The following is a 15,740-nucleotide window of genomic DNA, read 5'->3' on the forward strand; positions in this document are numbered from 1 at the left end:
GATTATAGTGATAGCTGTACAACTTTGTGAATATACTAAAAACCCTTAAAACCCTTAAACTGCATACTTCAAATGGGTAATTACATGGTATGTAAATTATAAGCTATATCTCAACAAAGCTATTAGAAAACGATAAACAAAACTAAGCTCTATATGATGGTATAAGTCAGAATGACAGAAATCACATTTGAGGTTAAAAGAAAAAGAGAAAAGGAGACACTGAGGGCAGATAATTTCTCTGTCATGTTCAGGGCACTTATGGGAGTAAATTGACTTTGTAAAAATTGAGCCTCATACTTGAGAAATATGTATATTACTCTATGTCTACTTCAATGATTTTTTTTTTTTTTTTTTTTTTTTTTTGGAGATAGTCTTCCTCTGTCATCCAGGCAGAAGTGCAGTAGTGCAGTCTTGGCTCACTGCCATCTCTGCCTCCTGGGTTCAAGTGATTCTCCTGCCTCAGCCTCCCTAGTAGCTGGGATTACAGGCACCCACTAATTTTGTATTTTTAGTAGAGATGGGGTTTCACCATGTTGGCCAGGCTGGTCTTGAACTCCTGACTTCAAGTGATCTGCCTGCCTCAGTCTCCTACAGTGCTGGGATTACAGGCATGAGACACCATACCTGGCCAAATTTTTGTTTTTTAAAAAATACAACTATAAGGCTGGGTGCAATGGCTCATGCCTATAATCCCAGCACTTTGGGACGCCAATGCGGGACAATCACTTGAGCCCAGGAGTTTGAGGCTACAGTAAGCCTTGATCACACCACTGCACTCCACCCCGTGCAACAGAATAAGACCCTGATTAATTATGAGACCCTGATTAATCATTAATGATTCACTTAAAATAATAATGACTTCAAATTTAAAAATTTAAAATTACAGTAAGTATAAAAAAGTTTCTTCTTAAATAAAAAATTACAAATTGGTCTATTAAATCATGACTTAGATATGGCCAAAGTTACTGAATTTGTATGAGAATTAGCATAAATTATAAGACAATCGTGCACACTTTAGGACAGCCTGGGCAAGCTTTATTAGAAGAAATTTTTTAAAAATTGGATGTCCTTTGCCTTAAGATGACTGATTTGAAATTATCTTGGTAGCAATGCTCTATATTCTTTCTTCTGCTCTTTCTTCTTTATATTCTCTAGTGCTTCTTAACTTGTAAATCAATAACATTTTTATTATATGCCCTAAATGAGATTGAAAGATTTAGTAAATAGCTATTTTCTCCAGAAAACATATCAATGATAAAGTGCCATGATTTAATATTTTCTTTAAAATCAGATCAGTAATGTTTTTAAACTTTAACATACTTCGGTACAATCCACATTTTTTACAGCATTCTTCCTCTAGGAGCATTGCCTATACTATTCACGTGGCACTTAGCACACATTATCTCACTTTATTAATATTTTTATGTATGTATTTCTGTCAATTACAGGCTTTACTCCCATCTATGCTAAATCTTTGTATTCCTAGAATGCAGCACAAAGTAGGAACACTTCATAAATGTCTTTTCTGATCGATTTTTTAAAATAGGTACCTAGGGTGGCAGAAACAGCATCAAGTGCAATTCAGGAAACGAGTTCTGCCCCTGAGTTGTGGTCTGAAAACAAATGCTTTACTACCCTTGGGCATTCAGCTGAATTAGTTTCTAGGGCTTTCATGGCTCTGAGAAGTGAGTCTTCCAATGAGTGAGAATAAAACCTAGGTTATTACTATCTATTCTCCTAGAAGTATTTTTCTAGTCCTCTTGGAATTGAAATGATCAATCAGCTTGTGCATTTATAGCAATTTTTGTGGCTTTCCCCTCTAGCTACTCTCCCTCACAATTATTCTACTCATTGCTCAAGAGTATGTCTCCACCACAGCAGGCTGGTGTTAGAAATCAAAATGTAGCTTAAATAAGACTAAAGACTGAGTATCCCTAATCCAAAAAATCTGAAATCTGAAATGCTCCAAAATCTAAAACTTTTTAAGCACCAACATGACATTCAAAGAAAATGCCCAGGGTCAAGCACAGTGGCTCACGCCTGTAATCCCAATACTTTAGGAGGCCAAGGCGGGTGGATCACTTGAAGTCAGGAGGTCAAGACCAGTCTGGCCAACATGGCGAAACCCTCTCTCTACTAAAAATACAAAAATTAGCTGGGCCTGGTGGAGTACGCCTGTAATACCAGCTACTTGGGAGGCTCAGGCAGGAGAACAGCTTGAACCCGGAAGGCAGGGTTGCAGCGAGCCGAGATCACGCCACTGTACTCCAGCATGGATGACAGAGCAAGATTGTGTCTCTCCAAAAAAAAAAAAAAAAAAAAAGCTCAGATTTTGGATTTTCAGATTTGAAATGCTCAATAGGACAATGCAAACATCCCAAAATCGGAATACTTCTGTTCCCAAGCATTAAACAAGGGATATTCAACCCATGTTGACTATTTCCAGCAGAACTGAATAGCTTGTTTTACCAATTGCAGGAAACCAGGTTATTAAATACAGCTTTCACAAATAGTGTAGACTTCACGTTACCTCTGAGAGCCTGCTGCTTAGAGAGGAGAAAAACATTTTATTCATGCAATACTTTTTTTTCTTGCTTTCTCCACTATTTGCTGAGTGAAAGTAGTATATCCTAAAGTTACTTAATATAAACCACATATTATAAATCCAGTGTATCCTTTCTATATACAGTAGCACTTTGGTTATATATTGCCTAAGAAGTAAGTTCTTCCAAACATATTACCAAAAACAAACAAAAGACATAACACGTCTCTGTGCTGTGTATTTTCTAGTAGAATAAAAGAAAATCTTTTTAGGACCTGAGTTCCAAAAAAGTTCATATAGTCAGAATAGCTTAAATTACTTTAAATTACTTAAATGCCTTACTTATACAGCCATAAAGCATTGCATATTTTTGTTTAAATGCCATAATGTATTGGATATGTGTTTTCTGTTTATAGAGCCCATGTATACAGTCATTTACAATTATTTAAAAATACACATGAAAAATACTTGCATGTTTAAAATAAAAAACTAAGAAAAATATTTGCGTGTTTAAGAGAAACATCAGCACTGTATTAAATGAATCTGTCTTAGTGAAACATGTTTATGATGTGATTCCACTAAGTATTAATTTGGCAATTAAATACACAATTGTCCTATATAACAAATAAGGTATAAGAGTAGTAAAAAAAAATACCACTATCTGACAACAGAGCAATAATAATTTTTAATCCATTCTCAAAAAGAAGCTTTTACCTTTCTGGGCTTTAATTGTCTGTTCTTCAATTTGCTTCAGACGTTCCATTAGCTCTTCCTTTTCACGTTCTATTCTTTCCTTTTCCTTTTCTGCTATTTCTCTTTTCTTCTTTTCATTCTCTAATTGTGCCCTTAAAAGGAATTGCAATTGCTGTTACAAATTAATAGAAATATTATTCATGTGATGGAATACTACTCTGCCATAAAAAGGAACAAAATAATGTCTTCTGCAGCAACTTGGATGAAGGTGGAGGCCACGATTCTAAGTGAAGTAACTCAGAACACACAAATGCCGTATGTTCTCACTTATAAAGTGGAAGCAAAGCTATGAGGATGCAGACAGAGTACTATAATCAACTTTGGGGACTTGAGAGGGAATGGTTGGGAGTCAGGTGAGGGACAAAAGACTACATATTGGGTATAGTGTACACTGCTCAAGTGACAGGTGTGCTAAAATCTCAGAATTCACCGTGATAGAACCCATTCATGTAACCAAAAACCACCTATACTCCAAAAACATTGAAATAAAATAGTAATAATTGGAAATATTATTCACATGAACCCTAAGAACTAACTGAATCGACTAAGAACAAACAACAGCATAAATATTTTAACAGAGTTTTCATTGTATTACACTTGTGTTCAAAATAGTATATATAGTTAAAAGTACAGGACTATGACATACATACACTCATGTATGTATATAATGTTCTGGGTTCCAATGTATTACTTATTGTGGGTTCACAATAAAGATCACTGAGACTATTTTTTAAAAATATTAAAAACTTAGACATTTAGGAACATCTTCAAAGGATGAGTTTACAAAACTGCTAGTAAAGTATAACTGTCAAATATATCCCTGTGTATGGAACATGCTTATATGGCACACTTTAGTGGGGGAAAAATTAGATTTACCATTTGCATACGGGATGAACTCTGACAACAAATTAAATGTCAGTACCAAAAGAGTTAACCACACAGTTGCCATGCCCCCCAAAAATGCCATCTTTAGATTAACAGGAGCCCTCCACTGGGGAAATAATAAAGGACTGAAGGGAGCAAACAAAGGCATGTATCTTACAACAGGGAGAGCAACAATTTTCAATCATTAAAAACGAATTAATCCAAGTTAGTTTCTTGGGTAGTACCCATTTATGCCTAGATACAAGATGACAAATCAATTTCACCTCCTTTCACAATTCCATTAGAATGATAGTAGGTGGCTAATGATCTTAAAAAATATCATCAGAGCTCAGTGGGAAAAATGCCTTGATCACTTAGCTGCATCTGCCATGGGCCTGATGAGAGTGTTTCTTTTAAATAACACTGCCAAATTCATTCACCAAACATCTACCAAGAGACTACCATGGGTCAGAATCTATGTTGGGGGCCAAAAATATAAACAGAAATAAAAGGCACATGGGGAAACTCTTATCAGACAATATTGTTTACTTAAGTTGAATCAATATTCAAATCACTATTTTAATAACTTAAAAAATCAGTTATGATTCCATCTCTGAAACTTATCCGAGTACGCTTTAATGTTCCACAAAAAGACAGCATTGCCAGCTGCTATCAATTCTGAATTTCAAGCACAAAACCCTTAGTTTCTCAAGTTGCAGTCTCTGATAAACTCATCAGCAAAGTTTTACTATCAAAGATTTCTCCCTTATTTATAAACCTAAATTTTAAAATTCCTGCAGCTCCTAGATACCCATTTGCCCCTAAAACAAAAAGAGAGCTCCCCTTTGGGGCAAACAAGTAGAGGTGTCACAAGTCAGCAAGAGGTCAGACACTGATGGTGACCTCCTGGTGCACCAAGTCAAAACATGAAGGGTCACCACACCTTGCTGCTAGTTTGATGAATCCTCCCACCATTTAGGAATCTAGAGAGGATGGGCATGGTGGTTCATGCCTAAGATCCCACCACACTGGGAGGCAAAGGCGGGAAGACTGCTTAAGGTTAGGAGTTCAAGACCAGGGCAACAGCGAGACCTCATCTCTTCTAAAAATAAGAATAAAAAATTAGCCAGGCATGGTGGTGTGTACCCATAGTCCTGGTTACTCAGGAGGCTAAGGTGGGAGGATCACTTGTGCCCAGGAGGTCAACGTTGCAGTGAGCTATGATCATACCACTGTGCTCCAGCCTGGCAGGCAACTAAGCAAGACCCTCCCAAATAAAAAACAAAAAAACTAGGGCCTGGTGGTCATTCACGCAAGGGAAGCTCCATCTCTGTTCTGGAGTTCCCTATGCCTATGAGGTACTTTCTCGACAACAAGGAGGAAGAGCCAATAACTATACCTAACCCCAGTACTTGGGCTCACTCTGCAGGACATTCACCTCTTTCTCTTCATCCTATTTCAATTTATAAAGCATATATAGGCAAAGAGATTTAAGGAGTTACAAGCTTCCACACTTCTCAAAGACATGAGTTTAAGGGAAAGTTTGCGTTTCCCAATCTCTCCGGGCAAAAGAAAGGCCTGGTGGCCCCCACAGCGGCTGCTGACCTTTCTGTGTTCTTCAGATAGCTGAAACATCAGGCTTTGTATGAAAGCTAAAGAAGCAAAAGCGCAGTACTTTCCAAGTAATTGCTAGTATGGCCAAAAGCTATTCTTTTCCATGCCAGGTTGTCTGCCACCCTAGGATGTTGATTAGACCACCCAACCACTCCCCAGCCTCTATGCAATCACATCCAGTTCTCCCACAGTTCCCAAGCGAACTATCTCCCCCTACTCCTTTCCCAAAGTCCCAAGACAATTCTCAAGGACTTACACTGCAAACCAGATCTCAACCAGAAGGCTACCATCATATTCCACCAACTAAGAGCCTTTCATATCCAGCTCTGGCATATATGGCCCTTTCTGGAGATGGATGTGTTGGTTTTATTTAGCTTTTCCCTATTGATGTTTCATTTGTTCTTCAGGGATGGAGGTGAAGGAGATATGGAAGCACAAAAAGAGAATCGAGATAATCTGGCCACATGCAAGTTGGGAGGGGGTGGGGAATGATCTTCCCACTGAAAAATGCAGTAAGTATATAGCAGATACTTAACCTGATAATAATATTTAAAACATGTTGTAGTTTACTGTACTTTGTGAGGCTCGCATCTCACATTTTACAAGAATCCTACCCTGACTATGGCCATCTCCAGCCAACACTTCATTCAAATAATACAAATGCCTTCAACCCTTTACATTACTCAGTGATACCTAGTTTTTGTAGGCCTGTCTTGTCTCCTTTATGAAACAAGAAGATCTTGTGGCTCCCCCAGATGCTGTTCATTTGAAAGGACCTCACTGGCCCAGAGGCACACCACAAACATTTTTATCTCTACATATTCATCTATATTGGCTGCTTCTTCTGAACATATCTCTCCCTCTCTCTAACTTTCAAGCCTTAGTCCCACTTTCCTCATGAAGTCTTTTGTGATTATTCTAATAATAGATGCAGATATTTTTATTTGGAGTTTGGGTTCGAAAACACTCATTTCAACGCAGTTGTTCTATTTCAAGGACATAAATAACATTAATAAACTATTATTCCTTGTATTAACATGCAAAAAATTACTTTAGAATACCTTACTTTTTAAAGATCAAACAGGTTCAATTTCATTTTTCTTCCATGAATATTAAAAACATATCCAACTTAGTTTATAATAATATTAGGAATTACTATAATGTCTATTTTTTATTAAATACCGGGTACTTTGCTAAATGCCTGTATACCACTGTCATGCTTTCTTATGAAAACCCTTGAAGGTAAGAATATTATTTTCATATTAAGAGCAAGGAAACATAGGCTCAAAATTATGTTTGTTGAGTGTTAGAAGAGTAGTCAAACTCAGATTTATCTAGTTCCAAAGCCTGTGTTCTTTGTATGACACTAGCCAGCCTTGATGTAGAATCTCCCACAGCTAACCTACAATTGGTGCCTGGGTATGTAACTCTAAACTGTAAACTTGGGGCTTTCAGTTTTTACATGTGGAAACAATTTTAGCCATACAAAAACATGCAAAAATTATGAGTCATAATTCAATTTGGATGCAAATAATTTAAGAGCAAAGACTACATGGAATAACCACCCATAGTGTATAAGGTCCTTTTCATTGCCAAAAACACCCCAAAGTTATGAAAATTATAGGGAGTAAATACAGCCAAATATACCAAAGTATTGTAGGGAAAGAGGTCTCTTTGCTACTCTTTCCCAACTAGTGTTCTTGCCCAAGAGAGTCTAGCAGCACAGGCGGCATACCTCTGAGCATTCTCCCAGGTATGTCTGCTGGCTACTTTGCCAGCGGGCTTAATCAAAATTGTTTCCACACATACAGCTGCCATTTCTCTCTGACCTGTAAAGCAGGGAATAAATGACTCAGCATCATTTCTGAAAGACTGCCAATTCCTAGGTGATTAGAATAATGTATCTCCTAGGTATTCAAACTGAATAAAAGTTACTGAATTCCAACTGAGTATAAAGCAGCCAATAAATGCTTACTAATGAAGAACTCTAACATTTATCCAGGCTATGGATTATTGTGCCAAAAAAGAAACTTAAGTCTTCCACTTCCATCTAAGCCTTAGAGTAACTAAAATATAGCACCATTACCAAATGATACTAAGTAAACACACTACCTGTACTAGAAGCCATATAGTACTCCTCTATAAGCCATGAAATGGAGGACATATAAATATAGTAAGTTGAGAATGTAAATAATATATCAACATTACAAATGAGCAGAACAGTTAGGCATAATAGAATGATCAGTATGATACAGGAACTGTACAAAAAGTAATTCCTCATTTCCTTCATGCTAGAAGACCTTAAAGAGACAGTGAAAGCTTTAAGATGATTTTTAAAAATTAAGTAGAAACTGGCTGGACGCAGTGGCTCCCGCCTGTAATCCCAGCACTTTGGGAGGTCGAGGCAGGCAGATCACAAGGTCAGGAGTTCAAGACCAGTCTGACCAACATGGAGAAACCTCGTCTCTACTTAAAAAAAAAAAAAAATTAAGTAGAAACTAAAAGAAGTCTTCTCTTTGACAGAGGCAAATGCAAGGCTATGATGGATAAGAATGTACTGTATAGAAAGTAAAGCCCAATAAACAGTATTTTTAAAAAGCATTTAAGATTAGAACCACAATGTAATGCTAAAGCACATGACCACAATAAAAAAGGACAGAGCCCGTCAAAGTTAACAACCCAACTCATTACCCCCCTTTTTTTTTTTTTTTTTTTTTTTAAGACAAAGGATCTTACTATGTTGCATGTTGCCTGTTGCCCCAATTGTCTTCAAAATCCTGTGCTCAAGCAATCCTCCTGCCTCAGCCTCCCAAGCAGCTGGGACTACAGGCACATGCCACCACGCTCAGCTCACCAACTTAGTATCTTTAATAGTGGAATCAGTAATTACCGACAAGCTTCATACCCATATAAAAAATGTTTTGTTATGTGGTTCTTAACCACATATAAAAAATGTTTTGTTATGTGTTATTAACTTCTCTAAGGCAGATAATTTGAGTTAATATTACAAAATAGGTAAAAATCAATAAAATCTCTTAATTACACAGAACAGTTGTTGAATAAGAAAAACAATAATTCAACATAAAACCTAAAAATATAGTAGCAAAATGGTATCTAGCAGATGGCTTCCTTAATTACTAGATACAAAGTACCTTATATCCAATATTTAAAATATGTATGTTTAGGGCTCTTCAATTTTTTTTTTAAGGACCTACTCTATTTCTAAAACTATCACGTTGTTCCATAAAGATTTATGCAATACAGGTTAACTTTAGTTTGGCCCCTAAATTTTTTCAATAAAGCACAAAGTTGAAATTAATCTAAAACCAGATTTGGGAATAAATGTTACTGGACCCAGTAATCTGATTCCAGGGTTGATATGAGTTTTATTCACTATCATTCAATTTTTAAAATTATCAATTTAATATATTTAACTGTTTCTTTTTTAAGTCTAAGAGAAACAGAGTTAAAAAGATTAGGGTCTTTGGCAGGGAGTACTGACGTTACCCTACTTGGCACAGTGATATTTCAATTGTGTTCTACAATGTCACTGACATTGTTTCAAAGTTAACTATTCAGCACACTCTTACCCTGAAAAAATTAAGAAATACAAGTCACAAGTAAAACAATTTTGAAAATTTCAAACTACTATATCCAAAACAATGTCTATCAGTGAAAAGCAAGAAATTAGTCACAAGACACTATTTTCTCCAAGATACCTGTCAAAGATTTCTAACTTGAAAAGTGTACATATTTTGTTAAAGGATAGAGTGATAGTACTGTCTTTGAATTTTAATATAATGAAAATACTAAAAAATACAAATTTCAGGTACATTTAAAAAGCTGAGCAGTCTTAAATTTTAGATAGCTTACTCCTATCAATGAAAAGTGAAAGGTCAAAAACTCCATACCTTTCCAACTGCTTCTGATGTTTCTCCTCCCTAGCCTGAGCCTTCATCTGTTGAACTTCAATAGTATCAGGCTTCCTTCTTCGCATGTATAGTTCATGGTTTCCCATACATAAGGCCAAAATCCGCTTATTAATTCTCAGACGAGGTGCATAAAAAACAAAATCCTAAACATAAAGTATTCTGAATTTAAAATCTTCCTGAAGGATACTGTCTCTCATAATAATCTGCACTAAATTTTAACATGAGGTATGAATTTTAATGTCATATTACATATAGTTTAGAAATCAAAAAATCATACAATTTCATAATTCCCAGTGAGTATGACATACTTTCACGTAACTGGTTCCTCACCTTTTCATATCCTACCAGTTTTGTAAAGAGGCTAATATTCTTATCCTTGCAATACATTAAACGTCATTTATTCCTTTTCGTTCTCCAAAGTAACTATGAGTACCTGTTCCTTATACGCCATTTGCCATTAATGTCAAAATTGGTTCTTAATTCATGGCTGTAGAATTTTTTTTAACTAGAATTGGTTTTCTGTTTGTTTGGTTTTTTGAGACAGAATCTCACTGTCACGCAGGCTGGAGTGCAGTGGTGCAATCTCAGTGCACTCCAACCTCTGCCTCCCAGGTTCAAGCAATTCTCATGCCTCAGCCTCCCGAGTAGCTGGGACTACAGGCATGCGCCACCACATCTGGCTAACATTTGTATTTTCAGTAGAGATGGGGTTTCACCACGTTGGCCAGGCTGGTCTCGAACTCCTCACCTCAGGTGATCTGCCACTCTCAAGCCTCCCAAAGTGCTGGGATTATGGGCCTGAACCATTGCACCCAGCCTGTTCTCCTTACTTCTATCTTTTCAATAACTAACAGGGTTAGGATACTAGAGTATACTTGACATTAGAGGAATTTTAAAAATCTATTTAAATAAAAAGATTTCTTAAAGGTTTCAAGATACAAAAATACAAAGTTCATAAAGCAAAACTGTATAAATGAAGTTAATTTAGAACAGGGCTACCTCTACTAAATTCTAGTCACCAATGAAGAAATGCTTTAAAACTTTTTCTTAGGAATGGTGATTGTTTTCATTAGCCTAATAAATATTACCTATTTATAACTGAATCTCAAATAAAATAAAATTCTAATATTTACATCTTACTTTAAAAAATTAAAGCTTTGAATTTTAATTAACATATATTATTTCGTCACTGGGAAAGCTGACCTATGGAAAGAGAGTGTTCCTCAGAAGCAATTTAATAAATGAACACTGTTATTCTTCAAGTGATATCACAGGAAAGGAGCAGATACTAAACAGTTAATACACAAAACATTAAAGAAATTACTTACGGGTGCCTTTTTGTCGATTGGCTTTATAACAAATTTTTTGTCATTAAATGAAATATTTCTGATTTCACTCCAGGGAAAACCAATTTTAGGTGTTAACCTTAAAAAATGAGAGCATCTCCTTAATTAAAGGCAGGAAACAATGAATACAATTCCTGTTTAGGACCTAAACTGTCTGAATGGCCAATCTTAAGAGTTCCAGATTTTCAAAATGTATTAACTAATTCATAACTACAGTTGACCTTATCTTTTAAGGGGAAAATTGATAAATCACATAAAACAAATAACTGTCCAAAGATTTCATAAAGGTGTCATGAACCTTAAAAGCAGTATATTTCCCTAAAATTATCTTAAAAAACTACCTGGTGACCCGAATGTAGAACTGAGACTCCTGGGGTTTGAACTAGCTGTTCGGTGTTTATTCTGTTTGGATTCAAGCTACAACTACAGTTTAAATATGTGTAAGAAGGAGGCAGAAAAAAAAAAAAGGCCTTTATAACTTCTCATGTGAATTACGGGCAAGTTACTGAAAACAAAAAACAAAAAACAACAAAAAAAAAACAGTACTTCCTTCCTGTGTTTAATTTGAAAATGTCTGGATATTCATGAACATACTAAAAATATTTAATTTTCAGTATATCTGAAACAATCTTATGGTATACAAATTATATCTCAACTTAAAAATTTTAAACACTCACATACATAAATATTTGCATAAATGGTAGAGATGGCATTCAAACTCTTGAGACTATACACAGCAGCTGCCTCCTTTTTACCACCCTACACACAAAGACACAGGGAATCATATTGGAGTAAGTGATTTTGTTTCTGCCTTTTCATGTATTTTACTGTTTCAGACTACCCACCAAATGCATCACTATCGTCCTATTGTCCTAATAACTAAGACTGAGAAATGATTTCGACACCTATACTGGCCAGAAGACATCTTTTAGCCAGGCTTCTGACAACACGGCATGAGTTTTTACCTATTTATATTCCTTTTAGTTCTCAAGCAGAATAGGTATTGCAGCACAGCAAAGTCTTTACTACGTAAAACATTCTTTACTCAATATGCACGTGTTATACTGCCCTCTCGTGGCCCCTGATATAAGTCAAAGTTGCTTAAAACGAAGACTGCAGGAACGCAACATAGTATTTTAGATAACACTATGCTACATTTATATGCTACTTTGAAAAATTCTAAAGCAATTGCCTCATATAATTCTCACAACAATCTTGTGAGGTAAGCCTGGAAGCTAATACAGTAACTTTTTTAACATTTAAAAAAATTGCTCCAATATGTGCCTGAACAACAAAAAAATGAAGAAGCCAGGCACAGTGGCTCATGCCTGTAATCTCAGCACTGGAGAAGGCAGAGGCGGGAGGATTGCTAGAGGCCAGGAGTTCAAGACCAGCCTGGGCAACACAGCAAGATCCCATTCTCTAAAACAAAAAAGAAAGATTCAGTTCGCAAAAATTAGTCTTGAAGTCATTTTTGCTTTTCAAAAATTTCTCTTCTGAATGACATAACATTCTAACTTGCTTTGTAATAAAAACATGAGAAGATATTAGGGTAAAAATAGTAAAATGCTCTTGTTTGGAATAACACATGCTTTGAAAGTAATATTTTATTAGATATCTGTAATAATGAAAACTAAAATTCTGGAGCCAACCTAGAATAAAGAATAATGCCTCAGGAAAAGGTATTAATTACTGGCATACACTTGGATGCTTATGTGGTATGGTAAATAAAGTCTAAGACAATTGTAGTTATTAATCCTGAAAAGTCTGATGTATTTTATATTGCATGTGTATGTGTATAATATACTGTCTCTATATAGTATTTACCCATGTATTTATATAGTACATATATAGTATGTATATGTAAATATATATATGTTATATACAATAAAATATTGATGAATTATACGCATATAATAAAAAATATTTGGTCAATTTGAAGATATAATTACAGTGTTCAATATGCATAATACAGGGATATTCTATTGTATTAATGTCCAAACATATTCAAAACAATTCCTATATAAATGTTCAAAAAAATCCTCTAAGATGTAACAGACATATTTATTGAATTCATTCTCTCATTGCTCCTGATTTCGTATGTATGTTCAATTTCAACCTATTTGTCAAGCATAATAGCATTTTACAGAATTATTTCTCACCTATCGAGGGAGCAAATTTTAATTAAGTTACTAGACATAACTCACAAGAGCTAAAGCAGCACAATACAATTAAAAGCAAATCATCTCATTTGATAAATACACTGAAAAGTAAAACTCTGAAACTGCAAGGTGATAAGAAAATGGAGATAAAATATCTACAAGTCTATGTAGCATTAACTAATCTTTTAGTTTACAAATAGTAGTAAGGGTAATCAAGACAAGAAACTACTCTGAAAAACAAGACATAAGATTAAAGTCATTTAGACCACTAACAATGACTAGTTCACTATGCAACTACTTTACTTACTTGTCATCATGCTCATAAATATTCAGACCCAAAGCATCAACACCTAGCCACAATTCAGTTCCCTTTTTATTTTTTATTTCAAAATAGTTGACTCCATACATTTCTAGATCTTGTGCAATCTTCAGGTATTCCATCATAGAATCCTCCCTGGTGAAATAAAACTAAATGTAATATATTTAAGTAGGAGCATATCAAACTAAAGTTGCAAAAATACCTGGAATTAAAAATTAGTACTTTACAAAAGTCAAATAATCTTTTGCAAATAATGTAATAATAATGACTGTAATGACATGAAATTAATTTGAGGGGGGAAAAAAAAACATAGAAAATAGCTACCCAAATACCTTAACATTCCTCTATGTTCTTCATGCCAGTTCTGTATTCTTTCTTCCCACTGTTCTTTTGTTAGTTTGTGTTGTTCCAATACACTAAAAGGACAAAAAAAAAACCCCATTATAATGACTTTATGATTCAAAAGCATACACTTTAAAAGTAGAGAATCCTTTCAGTAACTTTGACTGTGGTAGTTGTCAGACAAATTAATAAACATGAAATTGCATAGAACTAAATTACATACACACACAAACGAGTGCAGGTAAAACTGATGCAATCTGAATAAAGTGGCTAGATTGTATCAATGTCAATATCTTGTTTGTAATATTGTACTGTAGTTACACAAGATGTTACCATCAGGGAAGGCTGGGTGAAGGTTACCAGGGATCTCTCTTATTTTTTAAAACTGCATCAGAATAATCAGTAATTATCTCAAAGTTAAAAGTGTCCAAGATCCTTAAATTCTCTGGAATAATACTTGCTCCAAAAAGTGATTATAAAGATAGCTTACAGGAATCCAAATATTTCAAAGGAATAAAATATTAAATAAAAAAATGGCTCATTGTTAACAGAAAAAGTAAAGACCAGACTGAAAACCAGAATTCTTAGGCCCTAATTCTTCCTTTATGTATTTACTTTTTTGCTACTAATTTTGTTGTTTTATGTAGGTGATACTTTCAATTAAAAAGCAGAGTAAAAAGTCATACTCCAGTCCAATACTCCCCAAATAACTTGTTTTTGTATCCTTCCAGCGTTAATTCAAACGTGAGCAAACACAAACATTCTTTTTTTTCTTTTTTCTTGAGATGGAGTCTCACTCTGTTGCCCAGGCTCTAGTACAGTGGCACAATCTCAGCTCACTGCAACCTGTTTCCTGGGTTCAAGTGATTCTCCTGTCTCAGCTTCCCAAGTAGCTGGGATTATAGGCGTGTGCCACGATGCTCTCAGCCTCCCGCGTAGCTGGGATTACAGGTGTGCGCCATGATGCCTGGCTAATTTTTCTCTTTTTTGGTATTTTTAGTAGAGACAGGGTTTCGCCAAGTTGGCCAGGTTGGTCTTGAATTCCTGACCTCAAGTGATCCACCTGCCTCAGCCTCCCAAAGTGCTGGGATTACAGGTGTGAGCTAACGCACCCAGCCAAATACAAACATTATATTCCACTACTACTAAACACCAAATCAGCAAAGTCAACATGCTTATAAGTTACCTACAATGCACACTACAGATTATGATTTCTATTCCCTTTGGCTCATATGATAATTATTCACCTTTATTTACCAGATCCTACTTTACTGACAGCAGAAGCTCTGGTGTGAAAATATTATTGTTTTACTATAAATCTTGCATGAAATCTGGGGATTTCTTGGCAGTATAAAGGAATGATAAAATCTCCCCCTGGACAAGTTACATACTACTTAGAGTACATTCCTTAACGGGGTCTGAGACATACTGTTATGTTCTTATTATACTCTGCTCCTTTCTCTAGGCATCTTTTCCAAGCTCTTGCTTTTGGGGAGAAGAGTTTTATCTCCCTTCTTAGAGAGCTTAGGTTTCTAGTTTCTCATCTTTCTTGCTGTCTGGCCTCTGGGCTCGCAGAGAGGCATGCAATCAGCCTTGCAGACATAACCCAGTGCAGTCGATTGCTTACCACAATTATATGCCCAATGCCAGTAGTAAAGAGGGCCTCAAAAATTTGTAGAGTGAATAAATGAATTAAAATAATCAATTTTTCCCATCCCTAGTTTTTTTTTCTTTTTCAGAGACAACTTTCCTTTATGCGCTGTCCGTTACACATTAACCTCAGTTTCCATACCTGACATCCACTGCTCCTAATCTACCACTATCTGGCTCAAACACTCAATACTCCATGGAAACTGCTCTTTTTGT

The 15,740-nt window shown here is 35.5% G+C and overlaps 1 protein-coding gene across 3 annotated transcripts in view; it reads right to left on the reverse strand.

Annotated features, from left to right (window-relative positions):
* The window catches only part of RDX (radixin), a 95,035-nt gene that overhangs the window by 42,674 nt on the left and 36,621 nt on the right, over positions 1–15,740 (reverse strand). For all 3 annotated transcript variants that reach the window (XM_008020782.3, XM_008020779.3, XM_073020900.1), the window contains 5 exons: positions 13,865–13,948; positions 13,521–13,667; positions 11,034–11,130; positions 9,685–9,848; positions 3,257–3,387 (listed from right to left, as the gene is read on the reverse strand). In XM_008020782.3, the coding sequence (XP_008018973.2) occupies positions 3,257–3,387; positions 9,685–9,848; positions 11,034–11,130; positions 13,521–13,667; positions 13,865–13,948 (623 nt within the window). The remainder of the gene's footprint in view (positions 1–3,256; positions 3,388–9,684; positions 9,849–11,033; positions 11,131–13,520; positions 13,668–13,864; positions 13,949–15,740) is intronic.

The sequence above is a fragment of the Chlorocebus sabaeus genome, chromosome 1 (assembly GCF_047675955.1).
Source record: "Chlorocebus sabaeus isolate Y175 chromosome 1, mChlSab1.0.hap1, whole genome shotgun sequence".
Lineage (NCBI taxonomy): Eukaryota > Metazoa > Chordata > Mammalia > Primates > Cercopithecidae > Chlorocebus > Chlorocebus sabaeus.